Consider the following 20,942-nt stretch of genomic DNA (forward strand, 5'->3'; position numbering starts at 1 on the left):
GTTGCCATGCCACTCAAATATTATGGGATTATCTTCAGAGGAGGTTACACCGAGGAGCGATGGCCACGACGCTGACTCTCATAAACTTCACATAAGGAAGACTGTAATTGACTGCTCGCCACAGAACGAGGCGGAGGCGGAGTTTACCCAAACACCGTCGGTATAACTGCTCGGTCCGGTCTGTCGAGCCCTGCAGCAGATGCGACGTCCAGGCCGGTTTAAGCCCGCTAAGACGCCACTAGTCCAATTAACCCAGAGGAGGCGGAGATCCACGCACGCAGGGGCCATTAAACTTAAACCTGCGGCTCCTCGAGCTCGACGATGGATATGCGCGCGGTTCCGGCTCCTATGATGACGACCTGACATCGAGCCATCAATAAACAAGCAGAAGAGACTCGGTATCATTAGTTGGGGAGGAGGAGGAGTAGGAGGAGGATGAGGAGGGGGGGAAGAAGAGATGCTGGTGTGTTTTGAGCGGTGGTAAATGAGTGAGATTTATAGATAAAGCCTCGATAAGCTCCTGGAAGGGTCGCGTGTTTACAGGCCCGGCTGAGCGCGCGTCATTTTGACGACGGCGGCGGAGTTTCCTCGAGCTGTGTGTGTGTGTGTGTCTGTGTGTGTGTCTGTATGTGTGTGAGTGTGTTGTGTTTGTTTTTTTTTTTGTTTGGTTGAAAGGTGGATCGTTAACATGGAAACATACACTGATGTGCTGCTGGTCACCGCAAACGTCGGCTCACTGTTTGACAATGTAAGTATATAGACATGTTGTTAAAAGAGAAATTTAAAACTACACCAGACTCAAATGCCGCCAGAGGATTATACTTAATGCTGTTAATGGCTCGTGGGGAAATAATTAGTCGGGAGGGGAAACAGGAGGTGTTTTTTTTTCTACCTTGAATGAGCTCCGTTGTTGGCCTTCATGTTTGAGCTGTGACTCTTAATTGTTATCCACGTGCGTAATGTGTCCAATAACACTATGGAGTTACTCAGGTGTGTGTGTGTGTGTGTGTGTGTTGTGTGTGTTTGTGTGTGTGTGTGTTGTTGTAGTATCAATAGTGTTCATCCGCTGTCGTTTTATTTTCAAAAAGGGGGGGAGAAAAAAAAGCTCACGAGCTAAAGTTGAGTTATTATTACCTGTTAGGACGCGCAGGTTTCACGCCACTCACGTGACCTGGAGTAGAAGCCACAGGTGTAACGACCAAACCTGCGACCCAACAGAACCAGTGACACTGAAGGGTCAGCTAAGGGTACATACTAAAAAGTGTTGTCTCTACAGGTTGACTGAATATAGGACCTCTCTGTGACCCAGAGAAAACTAAACTTATGTAATGTGTTTTTTTTTAATTATTTTATTAATTTTTGCATAAACATACATTATTTAAAACAAAGCTGGGTCACAGTTCATAAGTAATTCATTGAAGGTCCCATATTGTACACATTTCCTGTTTTGATATCCATTAGAAAGTGTATTTGTGGGTTTTAAAGGTCAAGTGTGTAACATTTAGGAGGATCTGTTGGCAGAAATGGAATATAATATGCATAACTATACTAGTGTATAATCACCTGAGTATAGGAATTGTCATGTATTTGTTACATTTTTAGAATACGCATATTATATCTACAGACGCCATGGGTCGCCTTTCATTGAGTCCACCATGTTGAATTGCCATGTTTCTACAGATGGGAACCTTTTTGTAGCAGCTGTAGTTTCATCTTTGCGCTAGGAAGGGGAAGGTGGAGTGAGGGAATTTCTAAACGTTTTACATCTACTCTCTCCCTCTTCTCCTCGGAATTTGATCCATTTGGTTGGATAACATTTGGAAAGTCTTGAAGAGCTGTGATTAAATTATTTTATTCCCATTTAAGTTATATAGTAATTATATTTTCATGCGTCACTGAGAAACTTCTATAGAAATGAACAGAGCGCCGCCTCCAAAGCTGAAACCAGTTCTTGTTTAATATGTCTGTGGTTTAAAGGCACGGTTTCTGAATGCAGGCTGTGTGCATTTCTTCATGGATTTGGCGTTTTGACGCGTTTACAGTATTTATAGAACACCTAGACTTGCTTTATAATAAAAAAAAAAACATTCTACAATATAGGACCTTTTTTAAACCTCGTAAATAAAAGTATGTAACTGTAGTAAAATATCTATGGTATGAATCTTATTGGTAGTTTTATTTATGATTTTACAAATTTACATTAATGAATACTTCTGTAACATATATTTTGTATTAACTCTAATGTTGGTGTTGCCTCTGCTTATCTTGTCCCAGGACATTTGGGGTAAAAATAGCTTTAAACCCACACAGAATCTCACCCGTCATTGTGGTGTAACAGCGTACCTCACACGTCGACTACGAGACATTTTGACTGCGTTCCCCTTAGCAGACTAATCATTAGTTTGTCCCTATTTGACCCGTCCCATGTCATTCAGTAACTGTGTATGTCCTCTAAGACAGAATTAAGCCTCACCTCCCCATTATTTATGTAACTCACTCCTATGTATGTATGGACCCTCTCCCAAGTGTCCCCCCCCGGCAGAGTCATTGTCACGTGGAATGACTGTACAATGCACAATCAATCACTGTTACTACAGGGAGGGTCTGTGTTACTCAATAGTCTGTTTATAGTATCCTTATCATTCTGTACGGCATTTACGTCATCAGTTCAAGTGGTATCACTATATTCCTGTAATGTTATGTAAGTTATAGTTTATGGCACACTCGTGGGTGTTTGTATCTGTTTTATAAAGTCAACAGTAAGACCGCTTTTATAAAGGGGATTAAAGAGATTAGACTGGAATTGAAGTATTCAGAACACTTGTCTAAATATGCAGTGGTTTTTAGTTTTGGCCTGTGCTGGGCTGACTAAACTTTCAGACACTGTGTGGAGGAGGTCTCTTACACTCATGGAAATTTGGCTCAGGACCATGTTTCCGGTTTCCAGATCTGGCTCCAATGAAAACATGTTAGATCCCATTGTGGGAGATATGTAAGCAGATGAATATCTACCCCAGAGGACTTGAGCTTTTCTACTTACTTAACCCCCCGCCCGCCCCCCTTATTTCTATAAACAAACACTCCTAAACGTTCACCCAGCCTTCGGGATAAGAGCAAGACCTTAAGCACATCACAGGATAAATCCTATTGCTTTCCAGTATACTGGACTCGTGGAGTGTCCTGTCAGAGCAGTTTAGCCAGTGACTGCTACTCTGTCCCACCAGTATATTAGCAGGCCGTGGCGGAGTCCTGGAGATTATGTCCATTGTTTCTTGTGAGCTCGTGTAATGACTATGTATAGGCTTAGTTGTTTTGGCTAGATACTATCGTTGCACCTACTTTCCCTTAATCCATACCCATGTGTAATACAAATGTAAAAAGCTTTACTTGTTAGAACATTTTATTGCTAAAGACACATTTCAGGCCATTTCCCCAAAGTATTATCAGACAGCTTGGAACAACAAAGCATTAGCTTTAATGGATCCAGCATGGTGATTAAGTTAACAGTTTCTTTGGAACAGGGATCCTGTGGAAACTCACTTAGGACCTTTCTTGTTCAACATGCCTGCTCTTGTCGCCTGGCACAGCGCTACTAGTTTGTCGCAAAGTGGAAAAAATACAGTTCTGTAGGTGTTTTGGGTTTTCTTCCACTCATTTTTGATGTACTGTGCAGACAGAATTGCTTCTTAAATACAACAGCTACATGGACTTTGTCTCTTAAACATACATATATGTAAATAAATCTGGGTTTGTGGACAGAGCTAAAGTTCATGAGCCCATACAGACTGTGTCAGGAGCCAGAATGACGTGAGAAGAGTCCTTCAGGTCACAATGGCTGAGCTGCAGTCATCCCTGTTGCATGCTGCCATGCAAATACACTATGCAAAGCCATTTTTAAGCTGGAATGAAAGCACCTGGCCTCGCAGATGATTGTACACTACTCAGAAACTACACTGTGGGGCTAGTTCTGAAATGGGTGTGTAGGAAACTGCATGTTCAAATGCCACGGTTAATTTTAAGGGACCGTTGGTGATTGATGCACTGCTATCGGCCTTTATAAAGCCAGCCAGTTCCAGAGACTGATAGCATTCACAGCTGTATTAATCAGCGACACAGTAAGCTTTTACTGTGAGGGAAACATTTGTCACTCCCACTTTCACTTTCACAATTCAATAGATTAAGTTATTTATCAGTTTACAGCTATACAGGGCAACATGAGAGAAGCGGTAACTGATGAACAGAATTTAAACAGCCAGAAAATGTCTTTACTATAAAACAGATTAGTATTTGGCCAGAAAAGAGCCTGTCCTACAGTCTATTTACACTGTCTTATGAGGAAGGGTCTGCTTAGTAAGCCTCAACCTTGTTTGACAGATTGCTGTGTGTAATGGCTTATCTGCCTGCTCCCCCCCGTCCATGCTTTATGCTCAGCTGTCAAGTAGCTCTGCAGTGTTAAACTCACCTTCAGGAATTATCTATGGACAGTGGCCAGATTATGACAGGTGCAACTACGCTTGAATGAGCCTGCATCCTGGAACACACTACCAATGGTATCATATTTCCAAACACTTTTTTCCTCCTTTTATTTTTTATTTTTTATCCTGCTCAGAGTTAATATTAGCTCAGAGTATTTCCTCTCTGTGATTGATGACTCCCTGACTTCCATAACCTGTTTGTCTGTTAGGTGGCAATGTTATTTTAAAGCCAAAAGGTATAATTATTTAAATGACTAAATAATTATTTGTGTATATCCTGTTTGTAGGGTAGCATGCTACAAAACATTGGCTCATTTTGAGCAGTTGGAGTGAGACTATAATTATAGCTTCTCTAAGCAATGTTTTTATATTAACAATGGATTAACTCAGGGGTCTCAAACTCAAGTTGGCTTGGGGCCACTGATGGTGTTGTCATCTCATAGGAGGGTCACTTCACCATTCAAGTACGACAATAACAAGTGCAGTATTCTGAAAATATTTCCATTAACCAAAATCATACTTAACAACACAATGCAAACACCAGTTTCTATAGATTTTTATATCATATTTGTTGTAGTTTTTAAAAAATCAGTTGTACACAATTGAATTGGTATGAAAGGACTAGAAAAAAATACTCTTGTTGGCTGGATTGTATAAGGCCGAAGGGAGGGGGTTAGAGGGCCGGAAATGGCCTCCAGGCCAGCAGTTTGAGATCCCTGGATTAAACGAATATGTGTGAAAGGAGTGGCTCATAGTGACAAAGACACAGATGATTATCACTTGCCTCAGCAGCACCCCCAGTTTACTAGTATGACTGACTCTCACTGCAGCATGCAGCTGTTTTCAGCCATTACACTCTGTTACATTTAACTAAATGCATCAGTAAATAAACTTTCCTTGATTAAGACAAGGAACATACACTTGAAGATGAAGATAATGTTATGAGAATAAAAGCATTTTGTCTGTGTAGTGAAAGTAGTTCAAAGTAGCGTATAATAAATAAATAAATGAATGCAGGGTTAGTATTTGATTTTAGACCATTTCTCCCAGAAAGATTGCATGTCTTTGATTTTTCTCTTTGTCTTTTTACAGTTGGGTGAAATTCAAAATGAGTGGTTACAAGAATTGTATAAGGTAAGTTTGTTTTAAATATTATTTCCACTAATTACTGGCAGTGTCACATATTTTCCTCTTATGCTTTGTGGTCAGTCTGGTGCAGTTAAATAAAAAGCAAATAAGCAAATAGAAACTGTGTTACATAGTTGGCCCTGTGTCATAGGCTGCTGGCATCATTACAGCGGTGACAGTTCCGGGATTCTCTGGAAAACGGATAATGTGCTGATAACTGATAACAATGACACCAGGCCTAGCACAGAAATTCAATAACAGAGAAACTCCACATGACCCCTAATGGATAGTTGACTTCATCCTGTAACACAGTGTTGACCCTCTTCACTCCTCATTACTGTGTAATGTAAAACCTGTAGACTAAGGCCTGTGTGTGTGTTGCTTTGTTACAGACTATCCACTGCTACAAGCCGCAGTTCATCGCCCTGCACTTCCAGGAGGTGGGAGGGAAGGACTACATGGTCAACATGGGCCATGCTGAAAACTTCTTTTGGTAGGACAAATGTGCTGCTCGTAGTCTTATGTTGCTCATTAAAGTATTCTTCCTTCACCATGTGTTTAATATTGTCACAAACTTTCAGTGTGTGTGTGTGTGTGTGTGTGTGTGTGTGTGTGTGTTAATTTGACCAATTATTTTCTCTATTATCAGCTAATCCAGTGGTTTTCAAAGTGGGTGGTCCTTGAGAAGATCCTAGTGTGGTCCCGAGCAAAAAGGGGACTCACTTATTTTCACTGTAATTCCATCAATAATTAACACAATGACAGAATGTATCACTATTTTGCTCATGGATTGTATACACTTTCTGTAATACAACATCTAAAAGAAAAAACCCTATGAGATTGGGGGCACCCTGGGACAAGATAAATTTGGGGGGGGTCTGTGGTCTAATTTTAATCAAGGGTCCCTGATCTGAAAAAGTTTGAGAACCACTGAGTCAAGCATTTATACAATGTCAAAAAACGATAAACATTCCCTCACAGTTTCCCCAAAGCCCAAGTTGACATATTTAGACCAAACAGTCCCAAACCTAAACATATTCAGATTACAATCACTGAAGATTAAGAAAACCAACAAACATTCACATTTCAGATGCTGGAACCAGTCAAGTTTTGGCATTTGTGCTTTAAAAAAAAAAAGACTTGGCTGTCACAACTCTTGCCAATTAATTGTCTGTCCAACGACTAATCAGTTAATCGACTTATCCCTCCAGCTCTACGTCAAAGGGAAGGGAAGCTTTTTTCACTCTGTTGCCTAATGCTGCTGTGCTCTGTTGTCTCCAGGAGCATTGAGTCCAGTGAGGAAATGAAAGACTATGACAGGGTCTGCATCTATGTGGACAACCAGTTCCAAGCAGAAGACAGCTTCACGGTAAGAAACACACAAACTTCTCTGTCAGATCAGTTCACATGTTCTTCCACTAGATGGGGTCCTGCTCCGTATTAGTGTTCAGAGGTAGGCGTTGAGTGAGCTGGACAACACTTATGGGAAAGCCAGAGTTTGTAGACCCTGGTGGAGCATTAGAAAATGGCATTTATTTTGTTTTTTACTATGCATTGTAATGCACATTTTAGATTGACTGCATCTTTAAGCCAGGTCAGAAGTCCTTTGTACTGCACATATGCATCAGTCATTGCACTGCTGGCTTTGTTCGCACTTGTTTATTTCATCAATTTAAAGGTACGGTTTCACGGTGGACAGATTAGAGCTCCCTCATACAACAACTGACAGCATGTGATGAATGAGAGGTTGATCAAGATGGATTCAGTTTGTACATGCCCATAATCTATTAGTTTTTGTATATTATTAGAGTTTACAGGGTTCCCACATGTCCTGGAAAAACCTGGAAATTTAGAGTTTAGTTTTCCAGTCATGGAAAACACCTGAAAAGCGATTAAATGACCAAATATCCTGGAAGTTATCTATGTTGTCCTGGAAATTTTGTGTTGTGCTTTTGCCAAATTAATGTTACTGTGGAAAACTAGTCCGTCCAGAAAGCGAACATCCAACACACCGCAAAAAAAACCCTTCCTGGAAAGTCCTGGAAGACAATTTCTTAATAAGAGTGGGGTTAGTTTATTTCATTTTAGTGATATTTTTTGCAAAATAAGAAAATACAGTGTGATGGAAACATGAAAAATGTCATATAAAATCAGTGAGATTAGAATTAAAACTGCAGGAGGTAACTTTTATAAAAATGTCCGAGGAAGATAGTTTTGGATAGTTGAGTCTCATTCCCATGTCCCTAAGCAACAGATATTTAACGACCTGGGAATGTGACCCAACAATCACTTGTTTTTCTTGGCACTGATTGGTTGTTTTCATTCAGCTGCGGTTGATTCTTGCCAACAATTGGGAGCACAAGGGGGAGCCAGAGGAACCTAATTTTTCCACAGATTATCTGTCTCCTGTTGTACTGTCAACATATAATGAAAGTTTCAGAAAATATGACAAAAAATGTTATTAAAGATACCTACTGCAGCTTTAAAAGTCTTACATCTTACTATAAAGCAAATCTGACAACCAACAAGTTTATTTGCTATCAGGGGATGTTTCAATCAAAGAGATTGTTGAGACCAGGAAACAAGAAATTGGAGAAGAACTGGTGAGATTTTACACCATCAGAACTGTGATAGGTGTGCACATTTTTGCTCCTTGTAATCTGGGATGTGTGTGTGTGTGTGTGTGTGTTTGTGCTGTTGGGTTGGGTTCCATATATCATGGCACAATCTCAGACATACAAAAACCAAAGGCTTTTTCAAGTAACATAGATCACAAAGATCTAGTAAGAAACAATGTTGTAGTAGTGCTACACACTATGGGCACAGACAGAGGAGATGTTCTTAAAGACAGGTTTGTTCACTCACTCATGCCACTACCTACATCTCTTATCGTCATCTATCGCCGAACCCAGAGTCTGTCTCTGTAGCTGAAGGCTGAGCTGGCACTGGCGGGACGCTGCTCGGGTCATGGGCTCAGCCTCAATCTCCACACCTGTCGTCGTGAAAGCCATTTCTTGCTTCCAACTTGTTTTTTTTTTTAGTGACCCTCACACAGCAGCAGAGTCTTTTCCAGTGGGGCTGAACTGTGTTTGTAGCTGCTCATAATGAGTTTGTCAGCATTAGTTTGTCTGAAATTCTGCCCTGGTTGAGAGTAACACCTCCCCAGTTGAGAGAAGTGGCTGAGTATTTCTTAAACTATTAACCCTTACTCCTCCCATGTGATACCCTCACACTGGACGTCTGACAGTAGGGGTCAATGGCTGCATCTGTAGACTGAAGGTGTGCGAAGTAAAAAAGGGGAAAGTCAATGGCCAGGTGTGGGGGAGACAGGCCAAAGTCAATACATTTAACTCTAGATTAAAACTATTGATCCCAGCCCATTTGTGCACGATAAATAAAACGTGAGGTGTCGGGGGGGGGGAGACAGCTGGGACTAAGTTTCCCCTGCGCTCAAGTGTTCGCACCCTCCACTGTTTGCCCTGAGAGAGTTGCAGCCCCCCCTCATCCCACCCCTCCCCTCCTAATGCCTCATTCTCATTTCGTCGGTGCCACCTGCATTGATTTTCAATTTGTTTCCCCTTGGCTGCGGATCATCAGTTATATGGCCAAGAGAGAGTTTGGGGGGTTCTCCTTTCAGAGGGGCTGCAGGAGTAGAGGGGGCAGACTTGCATGCATTCCCAGTACAAATGGTGTTTTGATAAAAAATCACTTGTAAGTCAATATTTTTTTATTAAACTGTGCACAAACCTGATTGATGAAGATAGGTGTTTGGCAGAGTATGTGGAGGTGTGTGTGTGTGTGTGTGTGTGTGTGTGTGTATATATGTGTGTGTGTGTGTGTGTGTCCCTGTGTACTGTTTAAACATAACATTGTACTGATCCAACATAAACTAGGCTAAATTTAGATCAGTTTTCCTGAGCTAATTATACAGTCCTTGAATCCCCTCCAAGAGTCATCCTTTTGCTCTAATTGTTAACTAAAATTACAATATAACTTTTTTGAACTGGCTCCTCAGGAACCTTCTTTACTCAGCTTGTAGTTTTTGCATTCAGCTAACAATCGGTTCAAACAGCACCTTGGCTCTAACTGCAGTTTGGACAAGTTGGTCTCTAATTGCCGCTCACTGGAGCCGACCACGGAGACACTTCCATTTTATTAAATGAGGATGACTTTGGCACTGAAGATAAATGATCTCTTCAGGGAGAGATCTCTCATGCTCCGGCTGGATGTTTGTGTATGTCGGGGAGGTTGGGGGGGGGAGTTGCACAGCGGTCCGTCACGCCCGAGCCCTCTGAGCGCTGGCTGATTTTTCTTCGGCCCCCAGTCACAGCGGCAGCGTTGGCAGACAGCAGGCCTACTGCTTAATACCTTTTAAATTGTTTTAATTTTCTGTCTTTATTGATCTCACAGGGCATGATTAATCAGATCAGTGGAGCAGGCAGTTAGTACATTAAAAATTGTCAGGCCCATGTCAGGGATGATTGGGTGCTGAAGTGTGTGTGTGTGAGAGGCAGTATGTGGATGTGTTGCGCAGTTATGTGTTCACTTTGAACGTCTCTATTCTTTAAAGTTTCATGTGTCTTTGGGAGAGTAACAATATACTGGATCGTTCAATATGAAGCCCGCAATTCAGCTCACATGATGGGGAAATGAACAATTCAATTTATCATCTCGGAGGTTGAGATGATTTCTCCTGTTTTTGTCACCATGTCTAGATGTTTAGGTGCTGTGAAATCACTCTAAATGGGTCAGACAGAGCTCATAAAAAATTCCATAAACAATGTTAAATATCATAGTTTTATTTAGTTCAATGTTGCGTTAGAACTGAAAGATGTAAGGTACATTTCTGTAGTTTTTGACGACACTTCGAATTGAACTCTACAGTGTCAATGTCAATATTTAGGTTAAGGTGATTTCCTCGTGTTTTTTTGCATCAAGTGTCTGAAACTAAAGGTGCCTGTAACGACATTAAAAGTGTAGTTTCAGTATTAATTTCTTAGATTCTTTTCACACCCGCACACTCCTGCCCTTCTGTGATGTTTCCGTTTTAAAACCGATTTTACATATTAAAACTTTGTTTTTGTGCTCTTGCCAGGTACATTTATTAGATATTGTAAAATCTTTATTTATTTCTCTCCACAGGCTTTGGGGAGCATGTACTTCATCCACAAGACTCTGAAAAACATCTATCAGTATGATTTTAATGGTAAAAACTTTAATCCTTTTGCATGACATTTGCATTGATTTTTATCATTTTATTGTTTGTCAGCTGGTGATGGATTCAAATAGCTTTTTTTCCCTTGAAGAAATTAGATGATTTTAGATCTCAACATAAACCACTCCCCTTGCATCCTGTACTGTTTTGGCAATGGCTCATAAGAGCAATGTTGCACGTGATTGGCCAGATTCTTGTCATTTTTTAATATCCGGACGTTTCACTGTGTATAACGACAGTTTGATGGCCACCCCTCCTGGCCAGATATTTGCAAAGAACCTGAATTTAAAGTGGAGCTGTTATTTTCCTGCTGCATAGTCCAGTCACGTTAGGCGTGAAAAAGCTCCTCAGAAAAGCTTATGGAAGAACCATAAACATCCTGCAGCTGCCACTCGCTGTGTGGCCCAAACCGATTGTTGTTCACCAAACGCAGTCTAATGGCTCGCTTATAGATCCCCTCATCACGTATGCCGCTCTGATGAGGTTAACACCAGTTTATTGATTGCTGTTTGCATGTTTTCCCACTATTTTACATGTCACCCCTCTCCCCCTCTCTCCCTCTCTCACTCTCACAGTTAAAGATTTCAAAGCAGTGTCGGGACAGAACAAGAACGTGGGCTCTCTGGATGGGGTCACCACAGTGGAGAAAGAAAAATTCCCAAAGAATTTCTGGCCTGATGTGAGTATGTATGCATGAGTGTGCATCTATGTATGCTTACATTTATTTGTGTCTGTGTGTCTGTGTGTCTGTGTGTGTGTGTGTGTGTGTGTGTGTGTGTGTGTGCAGGTGTGGGGAGGGGTACACAAGGGCCAAAGGGAGGTGTTGGGACAAATGAGTCTACTGGGGCTGAAGGGGCTGTCTGCCCACTCTGACAGGGAGATGAGACAAATTATGTGAAAGAATCAATGATTATCAGTTTGGCCCTTCAAAGACATGGCTCACTGCTTTTTAGTGACTCACTCTAATTTGTCTCTGTTGCAGTTCAAGTGGTCCAGAAAGGGCTTCATGAGGACCCGCTGGATCATACACAACCAGTACGTACTGTGCACTAAACTAACCTTGATTTATAAAAAAAACAAAGTCAGAGTTGGACTCACTTTCACTGTGTCTTCTGTCTGTTATGTACCCTTGATACATGAATACAAAGAAGGTCTGGTGTGATAGAATATTTGTGAAAGATCTCCGGAAACAAGAAAGAAAGGAAATCATTTATCTGTCATCAAACTGAGAGCAGTCTGTTTTTATTATAATTATAATTATTATAAAAATATTATATTATAATTTATTATAATTCTCACACCACCTCAGGAGGAGGACTGGTAAATGTTCCAATACTAGTGCTGATACAATACTTGACTTTTGATGCTAATAAAAATGATACTTTCGTTCACACACTACTTTGAGACATATGAATTAGTTTTTCTATAAAACCTTTTTTTTTTTTTTTTGGTTTATTTAAGGTGCCATTTTATTTATATTTTTGTATTAACAGTGGATCAATGCTTGTATGTGACACAGGGATCACTCTTAGTGACGGAGCCACAGATAATTATCACCAGATTGTGCAGTTCAACTCAGCTCCACACAGCGTTTAAGCGTCTTTTAGCTTGTTGTTTTGGTTCCATTACCTGCAATTGTACTGTTTTGGTTCAGTTTAAGTGCTCTTATCAGTCATTTTCAACTACAAAACTCTAAAAACCCACAGTACACTACCTGCTTAGCTAATGAGCTAAGTGGAGCATTTAACAACCAAAGAGGCCAGTTTGTGGAGACCAAAATGGAGCTAAAAGGGGAGTGAATATTTACTTAAATTCCTTAGGTCACCAGAAACACAACTCCAGTTGAAAGCTAATGTTGCTTTATATCTGCTGGATGCGTAAATAAGCGTCAGTTAGCTAACACTATATCAACTTAACTTGGTGATAATATGCCATGTTATGTGTGCAGCTTTTTACCACAGCTCACAGGGAGGACAAAATCAGTTAATGCAGGTTTAACAAAAAAGATAAGCATCAACCAGAACTTTGCAAAATGTTGATGTAATTAGTAAGTATCTGAGCACACATTTGATGCCCACTTTTGATACTTGACAGTTTTCACATTTTGGCCCTCCCTCAGAGTTGCCTGAGCTTTCACTGTGTTTAGAAACAACTGCTCACTGCTGCTGTAGTGACTCACACTCACACCTTCTGTTCTCTCATCACCCCAATATTTGTTCTGTTCTGTGTTGCCATGAGGATGTTTTAACAAAAACTCTAGTTCTTAGACTAAACTGTCCAAATAAATATGATCAGCTTTTGGTACCATACACTGAATGTTACAGAACTGAACACATTTTTAATTTTATTAGATTATAAATGTATATTCTATATGTTTGAAATTGAGCTAAATATAGTCCTGAAACGAACCTGCTACAGGCTGTGTTTTCTGAGAACTTTAGTCGCTATTTGCTCTGCTGTGTTACCGAGGGGTAATAACAAAAGGATCCCACAATCTGTGTGCCACAACTTCACGCTGTGAGTCAACACAGCTCATTGGTTGGATGTACATTAATTGTTTTACAGTGACAGCCAAAGAAAAGGAGTGAACGCTCGGCTCAAAAGACAAATGTGCTTGTTTGTAGACTCAGCATTAACACGAGTGACACCCGTGTTGGCACACACGCACGCACTCGCCTGTAACATGTCAGTCTTTGGTGTTATCAGATTGTTTCCTGTTTCTAATCTCCACCTGCCACATATAACCATATGCTGTGTGTGTGCGGGGGGTTCTTTTCAGAGGTCTGGACCTGGTCAATGTCCACCTGTTCCATGATGCCTCCAACCTCATTGCCTGCAACTCCAGTCCTTCCATTTACTCAGCCAACCGCAAAAACGCTCTGAGATATGTCATCAACAGGTCAGATTTCCAGCTGTACACAACTATTAAAAACATGACTGTGAAATGTACAAGATGACAGCAAATACACACAGAGTTAAAACCAACACAGGACAAGTAAAACTCCTCGTCTTGGTTAATATCTGCTATCATAAAGCCTTTCCTGTCTTGTAAACAGGATATTTCAGGAATGTACATAAACTCTGACCTTTGAATGGAACAGTAGACTATCTTGAAAATATTATCCTATTTATATGAATTTGTAAACACTTAAAGGAAAGGTTTAATAGAGAAAAGGTGAGGTTTTATTGAGGAACAAGACCCTAACATTTGTGTGTGATTCATGACTGTGCTATTTCCTTGCAGGATATCAGACAGCTGCTACACTCCTCTGCCTTTCTTCCTGTTTGGAGATTTCAACTTCCGTTTGGACACACTCAGTCTGGTCCAGGTGTGTAACAACTTTAATTTCTCCTAAAGCTCAGGTGATCGGGATGTGATGTGCCATTTTAACACACACCCTTCCCTGCGTTTGTGTTTCTGCGAGCAGCATCTGTCCACCTCGGCAGATGTGCAGACGGTGAAGAAGGACTGCAGCAACGAAGTGGAGAAAATCATCTGTGAAGAAAAAGACAACGACCACCAGGTGATTAAAACCAGTTCTGATAAGAAGCAACTAACGCTTTATTTAAGTGCTGCTTTCACTTTACCTGGCCTCGCTTCACCTGCAGGTGCTGCTCCACATTGAGGAGAAGCTGTTCACCTACCTGCACCAGGCGGTTTTCAGGGAGGATAACGGAAGGGCAGTGAGTACACAGTCTCAACTTTTACCCACATTGATCCCATCAGTTGCACATGCCTGAGAGAAACTGTGCTTCAACTGGCTGCTTAGCAACAATCTGAGTCTTCACAGATTTTAGATTAGATCTCTATCAGTGGAAGTAAAGTCCTATGAATGACAGAGTAAATACAAAAGCAATGAGGTAAAGAAAACTGTGATAACTTTGACAGGGTTTTCACCCATGTTTAAGTTGTCACTCACGTCATGCTTGTGTTTAATGTGTTGAGATTTCCTGTAATCAACACCGGCCTCCATCCCTTTAGCTTTTGAAATATGACAAAGAAGCAGCAGCCTTTCAGGATGTTATTAGGGAAGAGGACATCACGTTTCCACCCAGGTAAGACTTCTAACTGAGCTGCCTGCTGCAAACATACTGGATATAAACCCCCATCTGTTATCCCTTCAATGCACTGTCCTTCTCTCTCTCAGCTACCCCTACAGTGAAGAGTACACTAAACCGACCCAGTACATGAACACTCGCTGCCCTGCCTGGTGTGATCGTATCCTCATGTCACACACTGCCCAAGAATTCACCCACAAGGTCAGTCAGTGCTTACTAGCATTGTATTTAAAGCTGAAATTAGGCTAAATAAAGACTTATATATGCACAGAACTGTAGCTTATCAATAGGTTATTTGTTGTCAGGTAAGGCTAAGTGGCTAGGGGACCTTTCGAACCCCATTGCAAACAATATTTACAGTCTCATGGCTAGAGAGTTTATAACAAGATCAGTGTCATTTATCTTATTCACTAGTACATTACCTAGCCAAATAAAGCTTCAAAATATTTAAATGATCCCTTTTTATTTTTTTTATATAGGGAATACTCACCTTGTTTTGAGCAGTTTCTTTCACTTTGCCTTTTTTACTTTTCTGCTGCCTTAGATAAATGTTTCTTCTTGAGTTACTGTTGCCACGCCTGTCGACCTTCATGTTATCTTACGGGGCATGTGTTCGGTTTACAATAACAATAGATTTCTAATGGCAGTGATTTACCATTCAAAATTCATAGTAATGTTCACTAAATCAGTCCTTGATTTCAGTAAGAGACAGACTAAAACAGGCTTCTTATTTCCAGATGGTGACCGTCGTTTTTTGGCTGAAATGATCTGCATTTGCAGACTATCAGCTGTAACCAGCTGGTAGCTAATTAAATGGTAGATTCATGAGTTGGTTGTCTCTGTAGCTGACTTGTTTTAAAATGTGCACTTAATGGCTATTTACATGATAACACTGTTTTTTCTGTGAGGCTGAGGCTAAAGTTGCGTCTCCCAGGCAAAAAGTCAGCAGCATCCTCATGAGTTGATGTTGTATGTAGAGGATGTGGAAATGAGGAACAGTACAGTGTTAGTATCAACCTGTTATTTCACTCAATCAAAACCCTGTTTAGACAAAGTTGTCATACGTACTAGCCACTGACGTGTATTCTCTCATATTAGCATTACGCTGTTGTGCTATGTCACTTCCTGTGTAACAATTCTGGTTTGAACTGAATTATTTGGCCTGGTCATCGTCTCCACGTGTACAAAATAGCGACGTTTTAACTCAAATAAGTTAGACATGTAAACTCTAATGTTGAATGTCACGTTTTATTTATTTATTATTTGTCCCGGTGTAATAAAAGTTCATTCTTCTTTTCAGGGAGATGACGGTGAGAAGAGCGTTGTTTACAACACAGTGGGTCCTAATGTCTGCATGGGAGACCATAAGGTAACAGGTTAAATATTATATATGTTGTGTGGGCAAACAAACCAGCCCTGTAGAGTAACTCTGGTGTGTTCTTGTGGTTTTCTTGTAGCCGGTTTTCTTGTTCTTCTCCCTGAAGACAAATGACCATTGACTCGGATGCTTCTGAATGGTAAGAGCCAGTGAGTGTGTTTCTATACTGTACAGTGTGTGGAGGTGTATATGTTTCTAGGGATTCAGTGTGTGAGAGCGCTCACAGTAATCTTGCTCCGCTCCCCAGAGAGCCATAACCCAGACTGGCCCATTGGAGTCGGGATATGAACTAAGATGAAGTGCCTGCGGGACACGAGCACTCCTTTGTGTCCAGCGTAGTAGGACCAGAGGCGATCAGCACCTTTCACTGATCTATGTCTATTGAATCCTCTCCACTGTCACTGTGGCCACACACTAAGTGCATTGCTGGCCCGCTTTTTATTAATTACCATCTGGATGGTCGGCTGGAGAGACATGCTTTGTGCCGGACAGCGTATTGGCATTTTTACGGCCATGATTTTGTTTTCCTGCCGTTTAAATTTATTTTTTTTAAGGATGGACGGCTTTTTCATGAGAGCTGCAAAATAAAGAGATCCACACGATGAAGGGACTTAAAAGATGCTACAACTAGCTCGCTTTTTCTTTCATGTTTGACATTTTGAGACACAGAGCAAGTTCATTCCAGGACATCAGTAACTCGGCTACATTTTATTTCATCATAACAGATTGATTTCACATGGGAATGCTTGGCCTTATCTTAGAAGGGAGGTGTTTTTGTGTGCTTTGAATGCAGCTTTGAATTTCTTCCAATGGCCTCATACTTATTAATAGTGTGAGAAAATAGGGCACTTTTTATAACCCCTGACAAAAAGATACTATGTCCCCACCCGCTGTATCATTCCTATGATTTTGTTTCTGTTGGCACATCAAGGCAGTCTGGTGTGTGTGTGTGTTTGTGTGTGTCCGTGTGTGTGTCCGTGTGTGTGTGCGTGTGCGTGTGTCTTCTGCAGGTCTATAACAGTACCATCCTCAGAGCTATGCCACAGTCTCAGTACCAGACGGTAATCAGCATGATGGTTACCTCCTACAACCCACCAGTCAGCCAGCTGCGGGTCTCAACACAGGTTGTCCTCACACCAGTGGTGTCTCGCGTCTGATCTCACTGCCACACACTGTGGACCACCACTTGAGTGACACAAGCACAGATTTATCAGCAGCTTTCATGGATTCCTGCAGCAGTCCAGAACCTCCACTCACTCTCTGAGCTCAAATCCCCTGACCTGAAAGCTCAGTGTCTCTGAGGATGTTCCTTCAATCCCTGCTTGCAGCCATGGAGACTTTTTTTTTTTTAATTCGATTCAAACAACGATGTAAAGACTTTTACATGGATGTATACACGCATATGCAAATATTCTTTAATTTTGATTAGAGGAATTTCAGTTGCATTCATCACAAATTTCCCCGTTCTTCGTCGGCCTCTAAATCATTTATTAAATCTCCACTAATGTAGCAACTGTACTGGATAGCTTCCACTCGGTAGGTTTTAAATTAACAGTTAAATTCAGCCAGTCAGAATCCAGTATTGTGAAACTCTTGTGTAAATAAGTTTTAGCTAAACATTATGAAGAACATTAGTGTTATTATGAGCCATAGTCTGTGTAAAAACAAAATAATGAAAACTAAAAAAAAATGTGGATTTGGAGCAGGCCTACTGACCATGTGTGTATGCTTTTTATTTTGTATTTTATGCCATTTTTAGTTCAGGCAGGTTGTTTACTATGACTGTAAACAGGATTTCACAGGAAAGCAGGAAACACAGTGAAGGAATGCTGCTAATCTCAGTTTCCTGTCGACATGTTTGATCAGATACGCTCTGCAGATAAAACATAATTTACGAAGAATTTTTTACTGACATGTTATTGTTTTTCACACGTGTAGCTATTTCATCACAGCAGCTTTAACTGTCACGTGTCTTGGTTACATTAAAACATCTATTTCAGAATTTTGATAAATGCATATGACAAGTTTAATATCAAAATGACACTAGAGGGTGGACAAAAGGCCAACAGCATTTTAAAGCGACAACAAAGCGACTACAGCAGTTCTGTCTGTTTTTATTAATTCATTAACACATCAGCAGTGTTTTACCCTGTTGAATTTAGTAGCATTCTTCTGTTTTTCCATAAACTAATTGTACCTGAATACCAAGTGCTTTATTCCACAAACTATAAATCATCAGTTCTCAATGTTTGGATTTCTTCACTCTTTTTTTCACAAAGTTATCTTCACAGTTCGTCTGCACAAAAATCTCTTCCACCCTGTTCTGGTTGGCATCTCCCTTGTTTCATTGCCAAAAGAATTACACTGTAGGCCTCGTGTGTTTACTTCTAACTCTAGTTAAGGAACGTGGATGTTTCCATCACATGGCTTCGTTTGAACTTGATAAAATCTTGTGTGTATATATATAATATATATATATATACGTGTGTTTTGTTGATTCATAGTTTCATACTGTAGCACCAGTGCTGTATAATATTCTTGATGTGTGAATTATTGGTTAGATTTCTTCTTCTTTTTTTTTTTAATCTGGCTTTAATAATGACTTACTGAAATAATTTGAAATATGTAGTGGTTTGTAACCATCCATACAGTAGTTATACCCGATTATCCTTCAGAGTCACAGGATGGGGCCTGGAGCCAATCCCAGCTGACACATATTTTAATGTTTGTTTATTTTTTTCTTACACAGCTTGGTAGACCGGTACACTCCCTTTATTCATGCAAAAATACTCTTCATGCATAAATTCACAGATATTCTTATCAAGTTTGGACTGTCAGTCGTGTTTTTGCAGCGACCCCCGAAACCTTGCCATAACAAGATTAAGTTAAGAATCTGTGATTACTGTGTAATAAACTTTTAGCAGTTCACTGTTGACCAGTCATGGGAGTGGAGTTCATTATAAGGCCAGTATTACCTTTCGATTAACTCTGGACAAACACTACATCATTGTGATATTTCACTTTTGTAAATAAAATATTACCCTCATAAATATGTTGTATTGGTATTGACTGACACTGGAGTCTATGTTGCAACATGTCAGGGATTTTGAAACCGAAAGCTTTGACTTTTGGGAGCAACCAAAGTTATCACTGAACAGTTAATTTAAGTCACACCTTTTTGCGGAAATCCTTTCGTGATCATAAACACATTATTTCCTGCATGAAGCTGATAAACCTGCTGCTGCTTTTCAGGCTTTAGCTGTTACTAGGAAAACAAGTGAAATCTTGACAGGAGTAATCTACAGTAAATAAGTACAATAATCATTAGCATTATTCTTTTTTCTTTCAGTCATATTGACATTAAAAAAATGCAAAGTCACACTGACTTGTGTAGGTCGCATTGAAGAAAAATAGACCAGCATCATGCAAACTAGACATCAATGCTGCACTTACTTAACCTAATGCGTATATTACTGTACGTCCGTGTTATGCATGCAGTTTCCATAGTTATAGGATTCAGCCGTGGGGTGAGCGGCACTTATTTAGTGACAGAAGAAGAAAAATGACACCTAAAACAGAGGAGGTATTGAGCCTGCCCTCTAAAGCTGGAATGGGCTGGCAATTTAGGACATTTTGTTCAAATTGGAAGTCTTTAAGGGTCAACAAATCAAGAGACTGATTCTAACCTTTTATTGCATTTCATGTTTGTGTTGATTCAATGGTTTGACTGATAAATCCAGCAGCAGCTTGGAGGGAGACTGAAGTGTTTATTGCTTCCAAGAAATTCATAAATCCCAATGATTTTATAATGCTTGATCATTTTTAAATATTTGCATCTAACACTGCCTCGGTGGCATTCCTCGGCTTCTTCTTCATCCGGCCTGATGTCAGCTGCCTGAACCATATAGAGTCTGAACTCACTGGGCCTAAATGGTGAATAAGCTGGTCTGTTGGTATTGATTTCCTATTGAAGTGGGTTGTGGGGGTCATTGTCTTCAATTAGGCCCGACCACAATAGTAAATCACACAAGATTGGACCTTTGACCTTTGCAGTTCTCTTTGTGCCTGTTTGCTTGCAGTTTCATTTCAACTGTCACTTCACAGCAATTACACCGACAGAACTGCTGCCAAATAAATATGTTTGAGCTTTTATTTAAAAGCAGACAAGACAGTTTGCCATTCACGGTTATTTATTGTGCACCATCTTAGGGAGTTTTTAATTTTTTTTTAACATTGTCTGCCTGACTATTCCAAGTATAGAATATGAAAAACAAAGTGTTAACTGGCAGTTATTTTAAGCAACTGAAAGTCAGCATTCAATTAAAGCATTTAGCAGAATTACAAGTTATACTGGTTTCCCTAACACGCCTGTGCACTTCTTTCTCTGCACTGATTTCCTGTAATTAAAAATGTATTCCTGCAATGTATTTTAGAGTTTATAAGCATGTGCACTCAAATCCAGAATGTGTAATTTCTCTCAAAACAGTTAACTTCTACAGTGAGTGTGTCAAACTTTTGATGAAGTATTTGGTGTTTATTGATGGATTAATAAAGCTGTTTTACCATGTGGCATGGCACTTTCTGTGGTTTCATTTTGAAATTCATATAAGCACAAAATAATCACAAACTGTTCAAAAGGAGAACACAACTTCAGGTTCCTTTCTTTTTTATTTATTAGTACAATCAA

The 20,942-nt window shown here is 40.2% G+C and overlaps 1 protein-coding gene across 1 annotated transcript; it reads left to right on the top strand.

Moving 5' to 3' along the window:
- The first annotated feature begins 79 nt into the window (after positions 1 to 79).
- On the top strand, positions 80 to 19,305 carry inpp5l (inositol polyphosphate-5-phosphatase L). Its single transcript, XM_051421737.1, has 16 exons — positions 80 to 748; positions 5,568 to 5,609; positions 5,996 to 6,096; positions 6,885 to 6,972; positions 10,746 to 10,809; positions 11,394 to 11,497; positions 11,801 to 11,853; positions 13,598 to 13,717; positions 14,063 to 14,147; positions 14,247 to 14,342; positions 14,428 to 14,502; positions 14,801 to 14,874; positions 14,967 to 15,078; positions 16,178 to 16,246; positions 16,335 to 16,394; positions 17,266 to 19,305. The coding sequence occupies exons 1-15, from the start codon at positions 689 to 691 to the stop codon at positions 16,374 to 16,376; spliced, it is 1,185 nt and encodes a 394-aa protein (XP_051277697.1). The 5' UTR covers positions 80 to 688; the 3' UTR covers positions 16,377 to 16,394; positions 17,266 to 19,305.
- The last annotated feature ends 1,637 nt before the right edge of the window (positions 19,306 to 20,942 follow it).

Source organism: Dicentrarchus labrax, unplaced genomic scaffold (genome assembly GCF_905237075.1).
Source record: "Dicentrarchus labrax unplaced genomic scaffold, dlabrax2021, whole genome shotgun sequence".
In the NCBI taxonomy this organism is placed as follows: domain Eukaryota; kingdom Metazoa; phylum Chordata; class Actinopteri; family Moronidae; genus Dicentrarchus; species Dicentrarchus labrax.